Consider the following 17,128-nt stretch of genomic DNA (forward strand, 5'->3'; position numbering starts at 1 on the left):
TAGCGGCATGAATCTCTCTAAAAGACAACCCCTTCCTGCTGTAAACAGGCTGAATTCACACATCCACTCCCTTTAGTTTACTGTTGAGTATCCAGACTCAAGCCAGACTATTACTTACAAACCTTGAGAAGTCACCCAACCTCTCTGTGCCTTGGACTTCTCATCTGTAAAATGGGATAGTAGTATCTATCTTGGGGCTAAAGAAACTAGCACATGTCTGATGCTTAGACCAGAGCCTGGCATACAGTGTTTATTATGGCTAGCTCATTCTTCTTCTGTCTTAGTCAGGGTTTCTATTCCTGCACAAACATCATGACCAAGAAGCAAGCTGGGGAGGAAAGGGTTTATTCAGCTTACATTTCCACATTGCTGTTGATCATCAAAGGAGGTCAGGACTGGAACTCAAGCAGGTCAGAAAGCAGGAGCTGCTGGAGAGGCCATGGAGGGATGTTACTTACTGGCTTGCTTGAGTGGCCATGAGATAGTATTTGTGTCAAGTTGATCAAGGGGTGGATTGTAGTGACTATTCCTGGTTGTCAACTTGACTGTATCAGGGTGGGAGAAAGAAGTTTCTGACCTGGATCTTGGTGTGGAGGTCTTGAGGCATAGTGACTATGAATGCCAGAAGATTAAGACAGGGAGATCTCTGAGTTCAAGGTCAGAAACTTGTATCTCCCAGACTCCAGATTAGGATCATAGGTGAGCCTTCCAATTCTGGATTGTAGTTCATTCCAGATATAGTCAACTTGACAACCAGGAATAGCCACTACACCTTCCTACCTCTATTCTCTCCTCTCCCTCCTCCTGAAACTATATTTGATTTTTTGTTGTTGTTGTTCTGTCTACAAGATGACAGAACACTCAAACCACCAGAACCTCAGTCCTCTGCGTACTGCACCTTGTCTCCCTTTACTGGCAAAACAACTGAAAAGGAGAAGTGTGTCTCCATTACTTTCAACCTCATTAGTGACTCAACCCATTACACTACTTTATGATTTCCCTCTGCTCTGGCCCAACCACTCCGAGAACTTGCTGTCAATAAAGTCACTAATGACTGTCGAAAGTACCAAAAATCTGTCATCCAGTCTGTGTGCTGGCTTGAGCACTCAGAGCTGTGGTCACCTCCCCTCCCCCACCCTCATCCCGCATTGACCTCCCCATCATCTATTTAGAGACACACTTAGACATCACTCCTAGCTGCCTCTCCCCACAGGTTGGCCTTGAAGCCTTCACCTTCCTGGGTGCTGGGATTATGGTCATGTGCCACCTCTCCTACCTTATGTCCTAAAAAGCTTTTTTTTTTTTTTTTTTTTAAATATAATGCTGGTCAATGGAATTGGGTGTGCACCCCAGATGCTGGACACAGCAGGGTTGCCTGGGCTCTTGGCTCTGTGGACCAGCTTCCCCAAGGCAGGCAGTTGGCAGGCACTGTTGAAAATGTTCTGCTCTTGCCCGAGGCACTTTCCCTTCAAAAAATGGTGGTTTTAGTCCATCTTTACTAATGGAAAGAGCTTTTCTTAGGCAAAGAGACTGCCTTCCCTAACGTTCTCCTTTTCCTGCAAATATCCGAGCCTTCTATTTTAAACTTCCTTCTGAGCATTTTTTTCTGTATCTTACTTCGTGTGTGTCCCCTACCTGCAGGGACTTTTAAGAGGTGAATCGTGGTCCACTTTGCTCTCCTACTGAGAGTCTCACCCATTACCATTGCCTCTGCCTTCCTGTTCCTGCTTGAGGACACTCTCGTGTCTTGTTTCCCTGGAGACATTCCACACCACCCACCGAGGCTTCACCCCCCTGCCTGCTTGACCAGAATGGTCCTGAACCACTGCCTACCTGTCACCAGCCATTCTCCCTGCTCAGCGCACCGGTGCCAGCGACCTCTGTGCTCGTTGCTATGGTCTGTGTTCAGGCCTTGGCCAAGAATCACAGCCTGAGGTCAAGGAGGGCTCTCCACCTCCACCTCTGTGTGGCCTGTGGTGTCTCAGGAGATGCTTGGTGAGCATTAGTGACTACTGGCCCCTAGCTTACCGCTCACCGGCTCCACTCACCCCTCACACGGGAGTCCTTGGAGGAACACAATGGATGCCGCTGTATCGTACCCTGGATAGGAACAGGTTACACTGGGAAAAGGAAAGAGACGCTGCGGAGTGCAGGTCTACATTTTCATCCTGTGGACCGGAGCCCCAACATCTCCAGTTTAACCTCACACCCCCTCACCACTGCTCTCTTCATTGTACAAAAGGAGTGTTCTCCCTTCTCCCTCTCCCCTCTCACGTACTCCCCTTCCCACTCCTCACGTGTACTTTTTTCCTCAGTCCTCTGATGGTGGCTTGGTTCCATCTTCTCTCCTGTAGCTGGCAAGGGTCAAGAGTCATGGTTTTCATTCCTTAAATGGAAGAAAGAGCAAGTCCAAAGAAAGGTACACTGAGCCCTCCTTTCCCTGGGGAGTGGAGTGGCAGCCTTACCTCAGGGGGGTAAGGGTCCTTTAGAGAAGTCAGGCCTGGGGAAGTTGGGGCAGGTAGCAGCAGAACTGGTAAGCTCAGTGGAGACAGAGAGGATAACCAGAACCACAGGGAAGTTCCAGGGCTGGCTAAGAGCTGGGTAAGGACCGCCCATGCCTGTCCGAGGTAGGCACAAACAGCTGTGCAGCCGTGAGGGGCTTCCAGACATTTAGAAGGGAAATGAAATTTAAGATAAAATTTGAGGCCTGATTCATGTAACTTATGTCAAATAGTCCAAAGAAAAAGTGGTTTGTAAGCTTAGAAGCCTGAGGCTGAGAACACAGTGGAACAGGCCCGGGCACGCCCAGGCAGGCCCGTTGTTAAAACATTCCTGGGGCTGACTGGCCATAAAGATAAAAGAAGAATGCAGGAACTTGTCCGGGCTATTTTGGCTGAGTCATCAGCCATCTGGTGGCCTGGCACCTCCTTCTGCCCATTGCCCTCCTGACAATGAAGTTATATGTTAACCAGATGTTCCGCTGACCTAGATAAGCATCCGCCCCTCAGGTCTCCTGACATCCTGACTTGCACATACTATTCTGCTGATGTGTAATCGTTTTTTGGCTGATGTTCAAATGAGCCAATCGGGTGAAACCGGGTCAATTCCTCCTAGCCCCCAACCCTCTCCCCATAAAAACCCCTAGCTTTCAAACCTCATGGTCGATTCCTCTGTCTCCTGTGTGGGATATGTATAGGCCCAGAGTTCAATCATTAAACTACCTCGTGTTTTTACATCAAGAAGGTCTCTTGCATTTCCTTGGGTGGGCCCTTTCCCGAGACTCGAGTAGGGGGTCCCCGAAAGGGGGGTCCTACAATTTCTCTCATGTTAGTTTGGGCTGGAGCAGTCTGCTAATTGTAGATGTGTTGACAGAAAGGTCTCCAGAAGAAGGGGATGTAGACAGTGACATGTGGTCCCCCTCCAGCACCAGGGCTGCTCTCATCCTGTAGAGCACACACCTGGGTAGATGCCTGGATGACAGGCACTCTGGATGGCCAGCAATGACAATTTCTTGGGTGTGAATCCCCAGCGGTGTCAGCAGTTCCATGACGGGAGAGGCAGCCGACTTGGAAACATTTGATCTGTCCAAGGCTGGCTGGCCTGGACTGGGCCTCCTGTTCCCTGGTAGGAAGGGTCCAGACAGTATCTCTACCAGGATGGAAAAGCCACAGTGAAAGCCAAGGGAGGGGGCAGGTGCAGGAAAAGGCAGTGCAGACAGAAAGGCAGCCAGGGACAGACAGGGAGAGGTGACCTGGAGACTGGGCGGGGGGCCCCACAGCCCTTCCTGCCATCTGGCTTTCCTCTGATATCACTGGTGAGTTTTCAGAAAGTGGGAAGTGGGTAGAGACACCATGCACACTGGTTTCAAAATACATGCGTCCATTGTCTCTTGTCTGGCCTCCTTCCTGCCTGCTTTCCCCTTTTTTCCACTCCACTATGTCTCTCTCCTGGGCCTCTGCCCAGCTCCGACCCTGAGACCTGCGTCATTCAAACACGTCTAATGTGGATTGACCCCCATCCCGGGGGACTGTGGAGAGGGAATTCAATCCCATGTGAAAGACCCAGAGCCCTGGGGAGCGGAGGCCCCCACCCAGGCACCCTGATCATCAGCGTCACAGTAGCAGTTAACGCCCATTTAGGGGAAACTATTTCCTTCTGGTTGAGAAAATGAACTCTCTGGCTTGGGGGAGACCTAGCATTCTAGCTGGGAAGGTCAATCAACCCCTTGGCTAACGTGGCTAGGGAGGTAGATGTTCGTTAAGCCATGCTAGGGGGATTGGAGGAACATGTCCTTTGATGACACGGTGCCATTTCCTTCCCAGAAGTCCCATCCCTGGTGCGGTTACCTTTGGCGTTGCAGCCAGATTACTCTGCTAAGTCTTTTCTTTTCTTTTCTTTTTTCTTTTCTTTTCTTTTCTTTTCTTTTCTAACATTTTTAAAAATTTATTATTATTTTCTTTATTTACATTTCAAATGCTATCCCGAAAGTTCCCTATGCCCTCCCCGCCCCTGCTCCCCTACCCACCCACTCCCACTACTTGGCCCTGGCCTTCCCCTGTGCTGGGTCATATAAAGTTTGCAAGACCAAGGAGCCTCTCTTCCCAATGATGACCGATTAGGCCATCTTCTGCTACATATGCAGCCAGAGACTCGAGCTCAGGGGGAACTGGTTAGTTCATATTGTTGTTGCACCTACAGGGTCGCAGCCCCCTACAACACCTTGGGTACTTTCTCTAGCTCCTCCATTGGGGGGCCTGTGTTCCATCCAATAGCTGACTGTGAGCATCCACTTCTGTGTTTGCCAGGCACTGGCATAGNCTCACAAGAGGCNNCNATATCAGGGTCCCTTCAGCAGAATCTTGCTGGCATGTGCATTAGTATCTGGGTTTGGTGGCTGATGATGGGATGGATTCCCCGATGGGGTAGTCTCTGGATAGTCCATCCTTTCATCTTAGCTCTAAATATCCTTTGATGGGTATTTTGTTCCTTATTCTAAGGAGGAATGAAGTATACACACGATGGTCATCCTTCTTGGTTTTCCTGTGTTTTGCACGTTGTATCTTGGGAAGTCTTTTCTTCAGGGAAGCACAGCTCTCCCCTCCTCTGATCTAAGCAACCTCTCTCGGAAGCCCAGGTTTCCTCACTCTGTCTCTGAAGCACGGCCCGTTTTTCCCCTTTTGCCATTCAGCTACAAGTCTGGCCTAACTCAAATGGCAACCGCTGAGATTTACAGCGTGCTCGCTTTGGAGGGGGCGTATTTTAAATGCTAAGAAAATTGTCCTCTGTAAAATCAGGTGTTGTCACCTTCATGGAGAGCATTGAAGAGAAGACGAGGGAGCCTGGTTGTCCTTTCCTGATAGATGCAGCCATTTCTTGTGTGTTCTGACCCCCTACAGCATCTCCAGACATGTCATGTTCTCTTCCCAGATCTGGGACAGAGAAGCACCCTGGTACCACCAAGCACAGACCAGACCACCCTGGACACTCAACATTTGAAGGCACCAGTATGGTCCTTCTTTGCTTATAGGAAAGCTTTGGGTTAAGAAGGGTGCTGATGTCATATCTTTCGAGGCCAGAAAGCCCCCTCAGCCAAGTCAGGTCCCCTTTGCCTGTCCATGGAGATGTCAGAGCAGTGAGCCACCAGGCTAGGGGAGGGAGACAATGCTCTAGTTCCCTTTTCTTGAAGCTCTGCCTCTAAGCCTAGGCTTGTTCGGTGCAGATGCAAGCTCAGTGTTGTCAGCTTCTGGCTGAAGTCCTTCCCTGAGCCCAGGCTACCCAGAAAGGCCTGCTTTGTGCAGATGCAGGCTTAGTGCTACAGGCATCTTGCTGAAGTCCCTCCCTGAGCCACAGATGACCCACTTGCCTTTCCTCCACTTGTAGAAGCTATGACCGTGGCTACCTCTGGTGGCGGGGAATTCTGTGTTTGAGGTATTTCTGTTTTCCAACATTAGCATACATGACTTCTGTTGATTGAGAAAGAAACTCAACGGAGTAGGGGTTTGTTGTTATTTTTTAAGTATGTTCACAACTAAACGAATGCACAGGGAACAGAGGGAGAGACAAAAAAGCATGCGGCTCTACAAGCAGGATCCACCTATCCACAAGAGGCAATGACACACATTAACAGGCCTTCTAACTCCCTGTGGCCACTGTTGTCCCCAAGTAACACATGACAGGGGAACACAGGTCTGCCACCTAAAACTCATTCAGCAGGATGCCTTTATTGAGAGATTTCTTAGTGTCAGGCTGCTGGGTGCATGGGGATAGTGTAGGGCTATGGCTGTTAGAAGAGAGGGGACTGCTGATGTCCTAGAAGTCTGGCATCCTGGGCTGAGCAGGGCAGGAGGGTGGATGCCAGCGAAAACCCTCAACCCCGCAAGGGGCCTGCTGATGTCCACAGAGGTGCAATGAGGCTGAAAGAGCTGTCTGGAAATGGGCGGCTGCCAGGTCATCACTCAGGCACCCTGTGGCTGCTTGGGGCACACACAGGAGGGTCACCCCAGTGGCTTCTTACAGGCAGGGTCTTGTGTCACAGACAAGGCCACAGAGCCTTGTGCTCGCTCCCACACATACCTGTGGGGACAGGGATACCTAAGAGTCAGGCAAGGCCAGAGCCCAAGGGCTCCAGGGAAAGGGGGATCATTCTCACGGCTTCAGAAAGTCCTGGCATATACTCACGAGGTTCCAGCAGGCACCAGCAGGCTGTCATCTGGGGCCAGGGCCATACACTGCCCTCCCATTGTCACCTTAGAGGAGCCCTCCTGTGAGAGGACAGCAGAACCAAGTGAAGGCTGATGAGGCTGAGCTCAAGACCAGCCTGAGTGAATTAGCAAGAAAAGTGTGTGTGTGTGTGTGTGTGTGTGTGTGCGCGCGCGCACATGCGTGCAAGTGTACATGCATGGTGGGTGTGGGGAGCGGGGAAGCCAGGGGTGTTCAGTGGTAGAGCTCTTGCCTTGCAGGAGACCAGAAGTTTCGTCTCCAAGACCACAAAACCAAAACATAACCAGAAAGAGGGTGAGGGCACGTCAGGCCTCAACTCTCGCTTTCGTGTCCCCAGTCTACCTTGCAAGAAGGCCCTGAGAATAACTCTCACTATGGGAGCCTGAGGTCCAGGAACAACCAATCGCCGTGGACAGGAAACGGTGCCACCCAGTCCTGGGATCCCACTTGCCTGCTGCCACAGCCACACATCCACATCCTGCCTCGGGCCTTTGCTGCTACCTTGTCCGTGGGCAATGACCTGGGGAAGACAGAGCAGAGCGTTTTGGGATTCTGGCCCCGTTTGGGAGATAGTCACAACCCTGACCCTTAGCCATTATGACTTCAAGGGACAAGATGTGCTCACTTCCACAGCCTCCTCCCCATGTGACAAGCCTACTTGTCAGGGATCGGAAAGGGATCTCTCTCTCTCTCTCTCTCTCTCTCTCTCTCTCTCTCTCTCTCTCTCTCTCTCTCTCACACACACACACACACACACCCTTATGGGTATCACCAGCTCACACTCAGACACACCCACCCCAGCTCCCCAGATTTCCACTGCCCTTCCTGGGAAATGTTCAGTGTCTGACTTGAGAAGAGAGTGGTGAGGCTGTGGCCTGTTGGCCTTATGATCACCGAGGGCCTGTGCTCCTGCAGGCTGTAAGGAGAGGTTAATGGGAATTGGCAAAGGAGAACTAGAGCAGGTAGACACAGGGTGGGAGGAAGCCATTAGCTACCGCTATGGTGGGTGAAAAGGGCTTCAGGTTTTGAGGTTCGTTATCACAGCCCTACATAAGCTTTGGGCGTCCCTAGTACTGGAAGAGCAGTCTAAATCTGTGTTCTGCGAGCCTCCTGCCCTGGAGTGAACACTGTTTCTCTTTTAAAATCTTCTTCCTCCTCTTCCTTGCCCTCCTCCGTCTTCTTATTCTCCTCCTCCTCCTCCTTCTTCTTGTTCTTGTTCTTCTTGTTGCTGTCCTCCTCCTCCTCCTCCTCCTCCTCCTCCTCCTCCTCCGCCTCCGCCTCCTTCCTTTTCATCTTCTTTTTCACCATCATGATTATCTTCATCATTACAATCATCACTATATGTGAATGTATGATGTGTGTACATGTGGTCATACATGCATGACTTGTGGAATCAGTTCTCTTTCCACTTTTATGTGGGTCTCAAGGGTCAAACCCGGATTGCCAGGCTTACACAGTAAGCACCTGTGATGGCTTGTATAGGCTTGGCCCAGGGAGTGGCACTATTAGAAGGTGTGGCCTTGTCAGAGTAGGTGTGTCACTATGGGCGTGGGCTTAAGACCCTCATCCTAGCTGCCTGAAAGGCAGTATTCTGCTAGCAGCCTTCAGATAAAGATATAGAACTCTCAGCTCTGCCTGCACCATGCCTGGGTGTGGCCATGTTCCTGCGCTGATGATAATGGACTGAAGCTCTGAACCTGTAAGCCAGCCCAAATTAAATGCCTTTTATAAGACTTGCGTTGGTCATGGTGTCTGCTCACAGCAATAAAACCCTAAGATAGCACCTTTACCCAATGAGCCATCTCGCTGACTCCTGGTGACAGGCTGTGCCATTGGAAACCCATCACCCATTCGAATAGCAGCATCCCTGTAGGTGTCCTCTGGCCCAACCTCACAAAGAAGGGCTGGTGGCTCTGAAATCCACTCTAGACTTCTCCCTCAACGCCTGGGTGAAGCCCGGATGTTGCTAGGACATGCTTCCTCCCTGAGTCCAGCTCAGCAGAGTTCTGGGAGCAGCTAGCAATCCAGCCTCCATGCTAGACTTCCTACCTAGCTCTGGCCAGCCTTGGCTGCTTGCTGGGCTAGGCTGTTACAGCTCTTCTGGCCTTTATGTTTCTTCCTCCTCCAAACCGCTCCCCCCATCTCCCTTTCTACCTCCTGCAAACCCTTCCACTAGCTTTACCCAGGGCCGGAGAAATGGCTAAGTGGTTAAGATCACAGAGAACCCAGATTCAGTTCCCAGGACATTCATAAGCACCTGTAACCCCAGTTCCAGAGGGTCTAACGCCCTCTTCTGGCCTCCACAGGCACCAGGCAAGCACATGATGTACACATATGTGGGCCAACACTGATAAATACAAAATAGAATAAACAAATCTAAAATTTCTCATTAAACATTCTATGTGCACATCACCTCCTCCAGTTACTCTCCTATGGCTTTCTGTTTTTCTCTAGTAAATGAGCTGTCACATGATTGGCAGTTGTAGGTTAATTTGCCCATAGCAACTGTCTTATTCTTACCAAAGCCTAGAGCGGCAGGAATTCTAGACAAAAGGCCAGCTTGGGGGCTCTCTACACATTGCTGCCCAGCCCCTACCAAATAGCTCTCTCTTCAGCTTCCAAGTCCCCACGTGCCAAAGCCCAGGGGAGGGAAGCGATGCCCAGGAAGCTGACAGTGGACAAAGAACCTTCCGCTCTGTATACAAAGTATCCTTGGGACCATGAAGGCACTTAGAGAATTTCAGTCACAGCAACACTGTTAATCTCAGAGATAGAGAGGGAACCTGGAAGGCCTTTCTCATCTCTGAAGTCTCTCTCTCTCTCTCTCTCTCTCTCTCTCTCTCTCTCTCTCTCTCTCTCTCTCNAGAGAGAGAGAGAGAGAGAGAGAGAGCGAGAGAGAGAGAGAGAGAGAGAGAGAGAGATTGATTCCCATTTCTCAGGTGCTGGCTGGCTGGCTGAGCTGTATTACCTGGGTCTCATAGCTGTCCCCAAACAGGCTTAGGGATGTGCCTGCCTGAAGCTCCCTGGAGTGGCCATCCAGCCAGGCCTTCAGTGACATGGGCTTCATGATGGATCGTGTATTCAGCGGGAATGGCAGCTCCTTGAGCAGCTGGTCTGCGCCAGTGACACAGTGATGAAGAGTGACCTTCAGGCTCGGGCCACCCAGCCCCAGGATAGCCGGGTCCCAGAAGCCTTAACTCAAAGCCAGTTCGGGATTTGGGTGCAGCCTAATGACTTGGCAGCCACACAGGTTGCTGCCTGGTGTTGTCTGCTCAGTACTTTAATTACTAGGCAGAGGATTCAGGAAGAGGCTCCTGGGACCAAGTCAAGACCCATCCCACTAGAGAGAAAGAGGGAGGGAGAAGAGGGAGGGGCTCACCCGGGTTGGGCTTTCCCGTTCGGTACTGCTCAGAGTGGAAGAACCTGCAGGGACCAGGAGAGAGGACAGAATGACAGCATTCCTGTTAAGATGCTGGTGTGGTATACACCACACGCAGGAGCCAGTACACATGCATAGACCCTCACAGGACTTCATCATGCTTCCCTCCCAACCCTACAGAGTGCCTTGGCCCATCCTGGAGGTGGGAGATTCTTTCAAACTCCCACCCCTGATGACTCCAGCCCATGGGGCATTGAGGGAAGGGTCCAAATGGGAACTTACTCTTGGATGATGGGCGCTAACTGCGTGCCAAGGTCCTTACAGTGGAACCATTTCTCGAAGAGGACATCCTCAGTGTCCCCCACATAATACCTGCCAAAACAGAGGTCAAGGGAGTCCACTCTCCATCTGGACAGCTTTGGGGCAGCCTGGTCCAGGCTGGGCTCTGCTTGAGGGACCCCTGCTGAACCCAGGCACTGCATGGCTAAGTCGCGTTTGTTACTCTCTGTTGGCACAGCCTAGGATCACACTTAACGCCGAGTGTGTGCAAACCAGGTAGAACTCGGGCTGGGAAACAGAATGACCCGGCAGGGGTTACACAGCCTATTTATGTGGTTGGAGCAGGCTACACTCAAGACAGAAGCTGGGAGAGCACCGGAGAACATTCAATCCAAGTGGATTTGTTTCCAGCAGAAAGAAGTTGAAGCTCAGCCTGAATCTTGGACGGGCAGCCGGAAGGGCTACTGTCTGTTCTTTGGGCTCTGGGTCACTGTACACAGAAACGTCAGCAGCCAATACAGCACAGCCCCCATCCCTTATCCCCACCCCCACCCCACCTCCCACTCCTTGACCCCCTACACCTCCCACCCCCATGAGGGATTCTTCTGTTTTGGAGATGGGAGGTCACATCTGCTGCCTAGAACTTGAGTACATCTCTGGTTTTCTCTGGCACATACAGCCTTCAGTCACCCTTGCCACCCATGTCCCCACGGGCAGGGAGCCCCTGGTCAGGCAGAGCTGTGCTGCACCTCTGACCCTTACACAACTGGAGGCACCTCTGACCCTTACGCAAGGCAGGTGCTGGGAGCAACTGTCACCAGAAGGCCTAATTCCTGTGTTAGTTTCAGATCAGCCCAGTTCTTTCTGCTCTCCTGACTCTCCCCAGAAAGGCACCAGGCAGTCCTCGGGAGACAGAGGCTACAGACGAATCACGCATCCATTCAGCTTCTAACCTGAGGCAGAGCTGGCCACCAGAAAGCTTCATTATATGGGGCTGCAGTGCCCTCAGGAATGGTCCTCGGGGTGGCATTTTAATGCCGAGTTCCTGCCTTTTATTAAAGGTCAAAAGCAGCCAGATGAAATCCGTTATTGAATTTGCTGTAAAATGTAACTGAGGGCACCAATAGCTCACTGGAGTCTCCTCCAAAGAGCACCTCAGAGAGATTCCTCTGCGAAGTCAAGTCCCTCTATCCGCCTATTCAACAGGCCATTACCATGGACTGGGGTAGCCGTCAGCAGCACACACACGCATATGGATTTTTTAACAGTATGAGAAATACTTGTGAGTTTTCCAGTGGGCATGTGACTTCAGTTACATAAACTGGGTAAACTATAGTGTCTAGAGTACCTCACAATTATGTTTTTTCTTACATGGGGAGGGGGTGTGCATGCCATTGTCTGCATTGTGGAGATCAGAAGACAATGTTCAAGTTCATGCCTTCCACCTTGTGGATCCTCAGGTTCAAACTCAGGCCCTCGGGCTTGGCAGCCAGTGCTGCGCCTTTTCACGGAAAGGTTTCCTTGGCTCCAGCATCCACTTTTTTTTTTTAAGTAAAGGCAGCAAAACTTAAACCCATGCATGTAACAAGACTGGAGGGTTGTGAGGGGGAGGTATGAACGAAAAAGGCCACGTCTTCACGTCTAACTGGAGCCTGACAAAGGACTTTTGTTTCTGCGTTTTAATTACGTGTTTGCTTGGGAGGCACAAGAGGAATGAAATTAAATTCACAAACCATAAAATCCTCCCTTAAGTGGCAGGTAATTTTAATTTAGTTCACTTCGGATTCTTAAGTTTCCAGACTTTGAGAGGGAATGTGTATGATTTCGACTCATTAAAAAAAAAAAAATGAATGTTTAAATATGCCCAGTATCACAGAAGGCATCGGACAAAGAATTTTGATTCTGGTAACTTATTGGGAAATTTCAAGTTTTCTTTGAAAACGCAAAGCATACTTGAAGAGAAATCTTTGGTTTTGGGGGGCTTCAAGGACTTCTTCCTTTCAGAGCTCAGTGGTTCTCAGCTTTCCTAATGCTGCGAGCCTTTAATACGGTGCCTCATGCCGTGGTGACCCCCAGCCATAAAATGATTTCGTTGCTACTTCATGATCGGAATTTCGCTGCTGTTATGAATTGTAGTGTAAATGTTTTCCTATGGTCCTGGGCGACCCTTGGGACAGGGTGAGAACAGCTGGGTGGGGAAGCCCTCCAGGGCTGGTCCTTCCCCCTTACCGATCCAGCATCCACGCTGGCTCTGCCCGGCTCTGGAATGCCTCATCTAGCTGAGTTTCTTTACCTGGGCCTAGGTTCTGCTCCAGTAACTGACAGAGCACAGCTCTAGCATGTGCAAGGCGCTGGCTTTCAGTCCCCAGAGTTTCAGAAAGAGCAGACGGTAGGTGTGCCTAGCCCTAGCCAGCATCATGGGTGAGAACAGGGTAATAAACACACACAGCAACTCCTAGCTGGTGCCTGGAACAACAGCTGTTGCTGGCCAGATGTCCATGCTTGTCATGATCTGGGGTAGAGACACAAGTACATAGGCCAAGGACAATGTTTGCAGGCCCAGGCTGCTAGCAGTCACAGCATTTGCCCATAGCAGGACATGTGGCTTTTGGGTTCCTCCAGTCTCCCTGCCTGCAGTCACCCCTCCCCACCACAAAGGGCCTAGCAGACCTGCAGAATGCACAAAAGCAAGCTCCAGCCCAGTCTTCATGTGTACCACAGGGACCACTCCCCTCCCCGCCTCATCCAACCCACTCTCCCCTCTCTGGTAAGTCAGCAAATCCAGGGTCTCCGTCGCCTCCTGTTGCCAAGCCCTCTAGTCTCTTGGTGGCCAGGAAGTACTTTCTTGAGTCTATCATCGATCCTTCCTGCTATACTTTTGAATGATGCCCTCTGCTGTTAGCTCTTTGATCGCCCAAGCCCCCACACAAGCAATTACCTCAGCCCATCCAGCTCGCTCTCCAGCCGCCTTCTCTCAATCACCAGCCCCATGGTGTTGGCAAACCTTTGCGGGGAGTGGGGCACCCTGGCAGGCAGGAGGAATATCTGTAGGGGTGGAGAACAAGAGACCAGCGAGGCTACAATCTCTCAAGGTGACCCGTCCTCTCTGGGACCCACTCTCTGCCAGCTTCTATCCTAAGACTATAGGAAAACAGAGGGAATGTTGAGCTGTGCTCAGAAAAGGGGAGCCCTGAGGTCGGGCAGGGAAAACGACCGGCATGGGTTTCCGCTCGGCCGCCCTCTGCTTTTGGGGGGTTCAGTCTCACCTCTCCCTGCCGTATAGGCACGTCCCGGTGTCGCCCTTGCTCCAGGACTCGTAGCACCATGTCTCCCTCCAGCTGGTAAAACACCTGTGGGAAAACCAAGGACCTGAGACCTCCCTGCTCCGCCTCTTAGATCCTTAACTTTTCTACCTGAACTCTGAGCGGAAAACCGGAAAAGCTTCCTGAAGGCCTTGGGGCTTAGGGATAGCCCCAGCACCCCTGCTCTGAAGCCCGTGTATCCCCTGGCCCAGGCCACAAGACAAGAAAGTTGGAGGCGTACAGGGGTCTATATGTCTGGAACTTCAAATCTGGGACATGTAGGGGATCGTCGGGGTGTAGCAGGTGCCTGGCACAGAAGAGGGATGCTGAGTAAGAACTCAGCGACACAGCAGTGGAGGTATTCCTTAACCCAGGCCGGCCTTTTTCATGCACATCGGGAATCTTAGGAGCCCAGCATCAGCACTGTTAGCCGGATTCTGAGAAGAGAAGAAGGCTGAGGCTCAGAGCAGCTGGTCTAAGCTGGTGAGTCTTGGAGTTGCAGTTGAGATCGTAGCCTGGGGAGCTCTGGGGCCCTGCGCATCCCTCCAGCTACTGAGGTGCTCTGGGTTGTGGGACTGGGCTGCAGCAGTTGACAGCCGAGGTGGATGGACTTAGTGACTGGGCTCTCTCGAGGGTACTCCTACTAAATATTCTATTCTATCCTGAAATCCTAACCAGTACCTTATGAGCTGGGCATATGACTTGTGTCTCCAGTTGGCAGAAAGATTGCCTTGAGTTTGAGGCCAGTCTGGGCTATAGAGTGAGACCTAGTCTCCAAAAAAAAAACAAAAAACAAAAACAAAAACAAAAACAAAAAAACAAACAAATAAGGAGAAGAAGCAAACAAAAAATTATTCCCAGAGGATCCTAATTATAGCATAGGTGACAGAGTTCAGGGCTATGAGTGAGGGAAATCTGCCTATACTTCCTTTTTTTTCTACAATGAATGGTGTTTACTTTCATTATTAAAAACAAGCCATATGATTGAAGACGCAGCTCCACAGGAGAACGTTCATTATATAGTATGTATGAGGCTCTGTGCCTAATCTCCTAGAAAACACACACACATGTGCGCGCGCACACACACACACATGTGCACACACACACATACACACACTTCATATGTTATTAAAACAAACCAAGCAAACCTACTAGGTTTCTTCATAGGAAGCAATTGAGTGTGTATGAGTGTGTGTCTATGTGTCTGTGTGATCACTCCTTAGTATAAGTCTTGAGTCCTTTCATGGTGGAAGGGTAGAGGAGGGACCTCAGAGTTACAGGGAGGGGCTGCAAATATCAACATGGGAGAAAGGGGCCAGATTCAAACCTTTTCTGAGCTGACAACAGGATATTAACAGCCATTGATTAAAACTAGAAGGCATCAGTGGGATTGCCCAGAGACCTTCTCTGTGATGGGGGGGGGGGGGTGTCTTGGCCTATAGCAGCGGACATACCCCTGACAGCAGAAGATCACCAATAACCCCAGGCAATCCAAAAAGAATTATGCTCCTTGGGAAGTAAATGATGTTTGAGACCTAGGGCTAGCTGGAAGATTAAGTGTACGGCTCACACAGATATTAAATTGAGTCTGGCTTCTGTGACCGGAAAGGACTCATAGGTAGGGGAGCCAGCAATAGGTAGGGACCCACGGCTATGAAATACCTACTCTATGCACATCGTCTTTTTCCACAGGCAGAGCTATGGTCCCATGTGCTACAAGAAAAGGCTCAGACCAAGGGCATGGGATATGGACCTGTCTAGTCATACGGCTAGGCAGAGGAACAGTTCCTTCTCAGTCAGTTGCCTTCATTCTTGGCAACCACCAGAAAAAGGGGGTTTGAGTGGTGAGTTGGTTCAGGGCACCCGAAGGCTACCACAGAGGCCAGAGCTCAGCCAGAGGGGAAATCCAGTGCAGTCAGTGCCAGATACACTTTAAGGATCACTCAGAGTGACTGCTCAGGCTCTGCGTGAGGACAGTCAAGGACAAAGAGGATACTAACCCTCTGTTTTGCTCCAGGCTGCCCAGGGTCTCAGGAGGACCAAACTCTGCCTTCCTTCTAAAAATCAGGTCCAAGTATCACAAACCTACCTATAGCCTAGTTCTCCTAGTTCTCCTAGTTCTCCTTGAACTCCTGACCCTCTTTGCCTCCCCTCCTGAGTGTAGGATTAGAGGTGTGCACCATCATTTGTGTGTGTGTATGTGTGTGTGTGTGTGTGCGCGTGCACGTGCACGTGCACGCGCTCAGTAAGCAAGTGTAAATGCACAGAATTCAGTCTCCAGACTCTGCGTCATAGAAGTCCTAGCAGCTGGGGACCCGCCCAGTCCCAACTCGTTCTTCAGCACTGCCCACGCTCTACCTCCCCCATTCCTTTCCATCCTCCATTTCTCCTCTACCCTTTGTGTCCTCAGACAATTTGCTCCTTGTGTGAAGGAGAAAGGAGAACCTGATTCTGGGATCGAAGGACGATGGAATCCCTCAGGGTTCGTGTCTCCTGTGAGGGCCAGTCATATATTCGGGTTGAAGGAGAGATACCACCACCTGTGCATGAAGTGGAGGTCCTACAGCCTCCTCAGTCAGGATCCCCAGGCACAAGGCAGGAACCCCAACTCCAAGGCAACAATTTTCCCTTTCCATGGGAGTCGCATTTGCTTTTCTCCAGGCCACTCGCTGTAGCCCTAGGAAGTGTCTACTCCCTCCCCCCCCCGCCCTCCGGGTGGCAGCAGGTGACAAGGGTGAGCAGCATGGCCTACCTCCTCACCCTCTTCAATGTGATAATCCTTCCTGGTATTGGGGCCTCCAACGAACATGATTTTGAGTTGCTCCTGGTGCCTGCAGTGGAGAGGCAAGAAGAAGACCTGACTCAACCCCTGGGAAGGAGGCGGGAAGCAGGGACCTGTGGGGACAGGAAGAGGTCTGGTCCGTGTATCTGAGAGCAGAACGTCTCCCCCGCCCACATTGTTCCGCACGTATTAATGTGTGATCGTCTGCATGCCTTCAGACCAACAAAGACACAGCACAGCCAAGCATCACTCTCTGTGACCCTGGGCCGTGCTCAAGAGCTCAGTGACTCAGCCTGCCTGCTGTGAGACTCTTCAACTCTAAGGACCATACTCAGGGGACTCAGGAGATGGTGACATCTAGGAGCGGGGCATTTTCTCACCCCACCCCTGCCTCACCTCACAAGGAGGTGTGCAGACTGCCCCTCAGTGGAAGCGGCCTTGGCTGGAGGGGAGAGCTGGGGGGGGGGAGTCAGTGCAAGGGGGGGAGGATGGAGGGGGGGAGGGGGTTCCTGATAGTCTCATTCACTGACACAATAAGGCACACAGCCTCGGAAGCTGCTGTCAGAGCGTTGATGTGCACCACGGCTGGCTCCCACACAAAGGCCTGGAAATTGTGGTGATATCCTCATTGTTGATGTCCACCCCATACCACATGTTCTCCCCCCC

General features: G+C 51.1%; 1 protein-coding gene across 1 annotated transcript in view; it reads right to left on the bottom strand.

The window, feature by feature from the left end:
• Positions 1 to 6,205: 6,205 nt before the first annotated feature.
• Positions 6,206 to 17,128, bottom strand: part of Haao (3-hydroxyanthranilate 3,4-dioxygenase) — a 14,253-nt gene continuing 3,330 nt past the window's right edge. Inside the window, exons 2-10 of the mRNA XM_021218217.2 lie at positions 16,433 to 16,511; positions 13,645 to 13,728; positions 13,317 to 13,423; positions 10,382 to 10,471; positions 10,100 to 10,143; positions 9,689 to 9,834; positions 7,172 to 7,240; positions 6,679 to 6,761; positions 6,206 to 6,573 (exon numbers count right to left, since the gene is read on the bottom strand). Coding sequence (XP_021073876.1) covers positions 6,495 to 6,573; positions 6,679 to 6,761; positions 7,172 to 7,240; positions 9,689 to 9,834; positions 10,100 to 10,143; positions 10,382 to 10,471; positions 13,317 to 13,423; positions 13,645 to 13,728; positions 16,433 to 16,511 — 781 coding nt within the window. The 3' untranslated portion in view covers positions 6,206 to 6,494. The remainder of the gene's footprint in view (positions 6,574 to 6,678; positions 6,762 to 7,171; positions 7,241 to 9,688; positions 9,835 to 10,099; positions 10,144 to 10,381; positions 10,472 to 13,316; positions 13,424 to 13,644; positions 13,729 to 16,432; positions 16,512 to 17,128) is intronic.

The sequence above is a fragment of the Mus pahari genome, chromosome 18 (genome assembly GCF_900095145.1).
Source record: "Mus pahari chromosome 18, PAHARI_EIJ_v1.1, whole genome shotgun sequence".
NCBI lineage: Eukaryota > Metazoa > Chordata > Mammalia > Rodentia > Muridae > Mus > Mus pahari.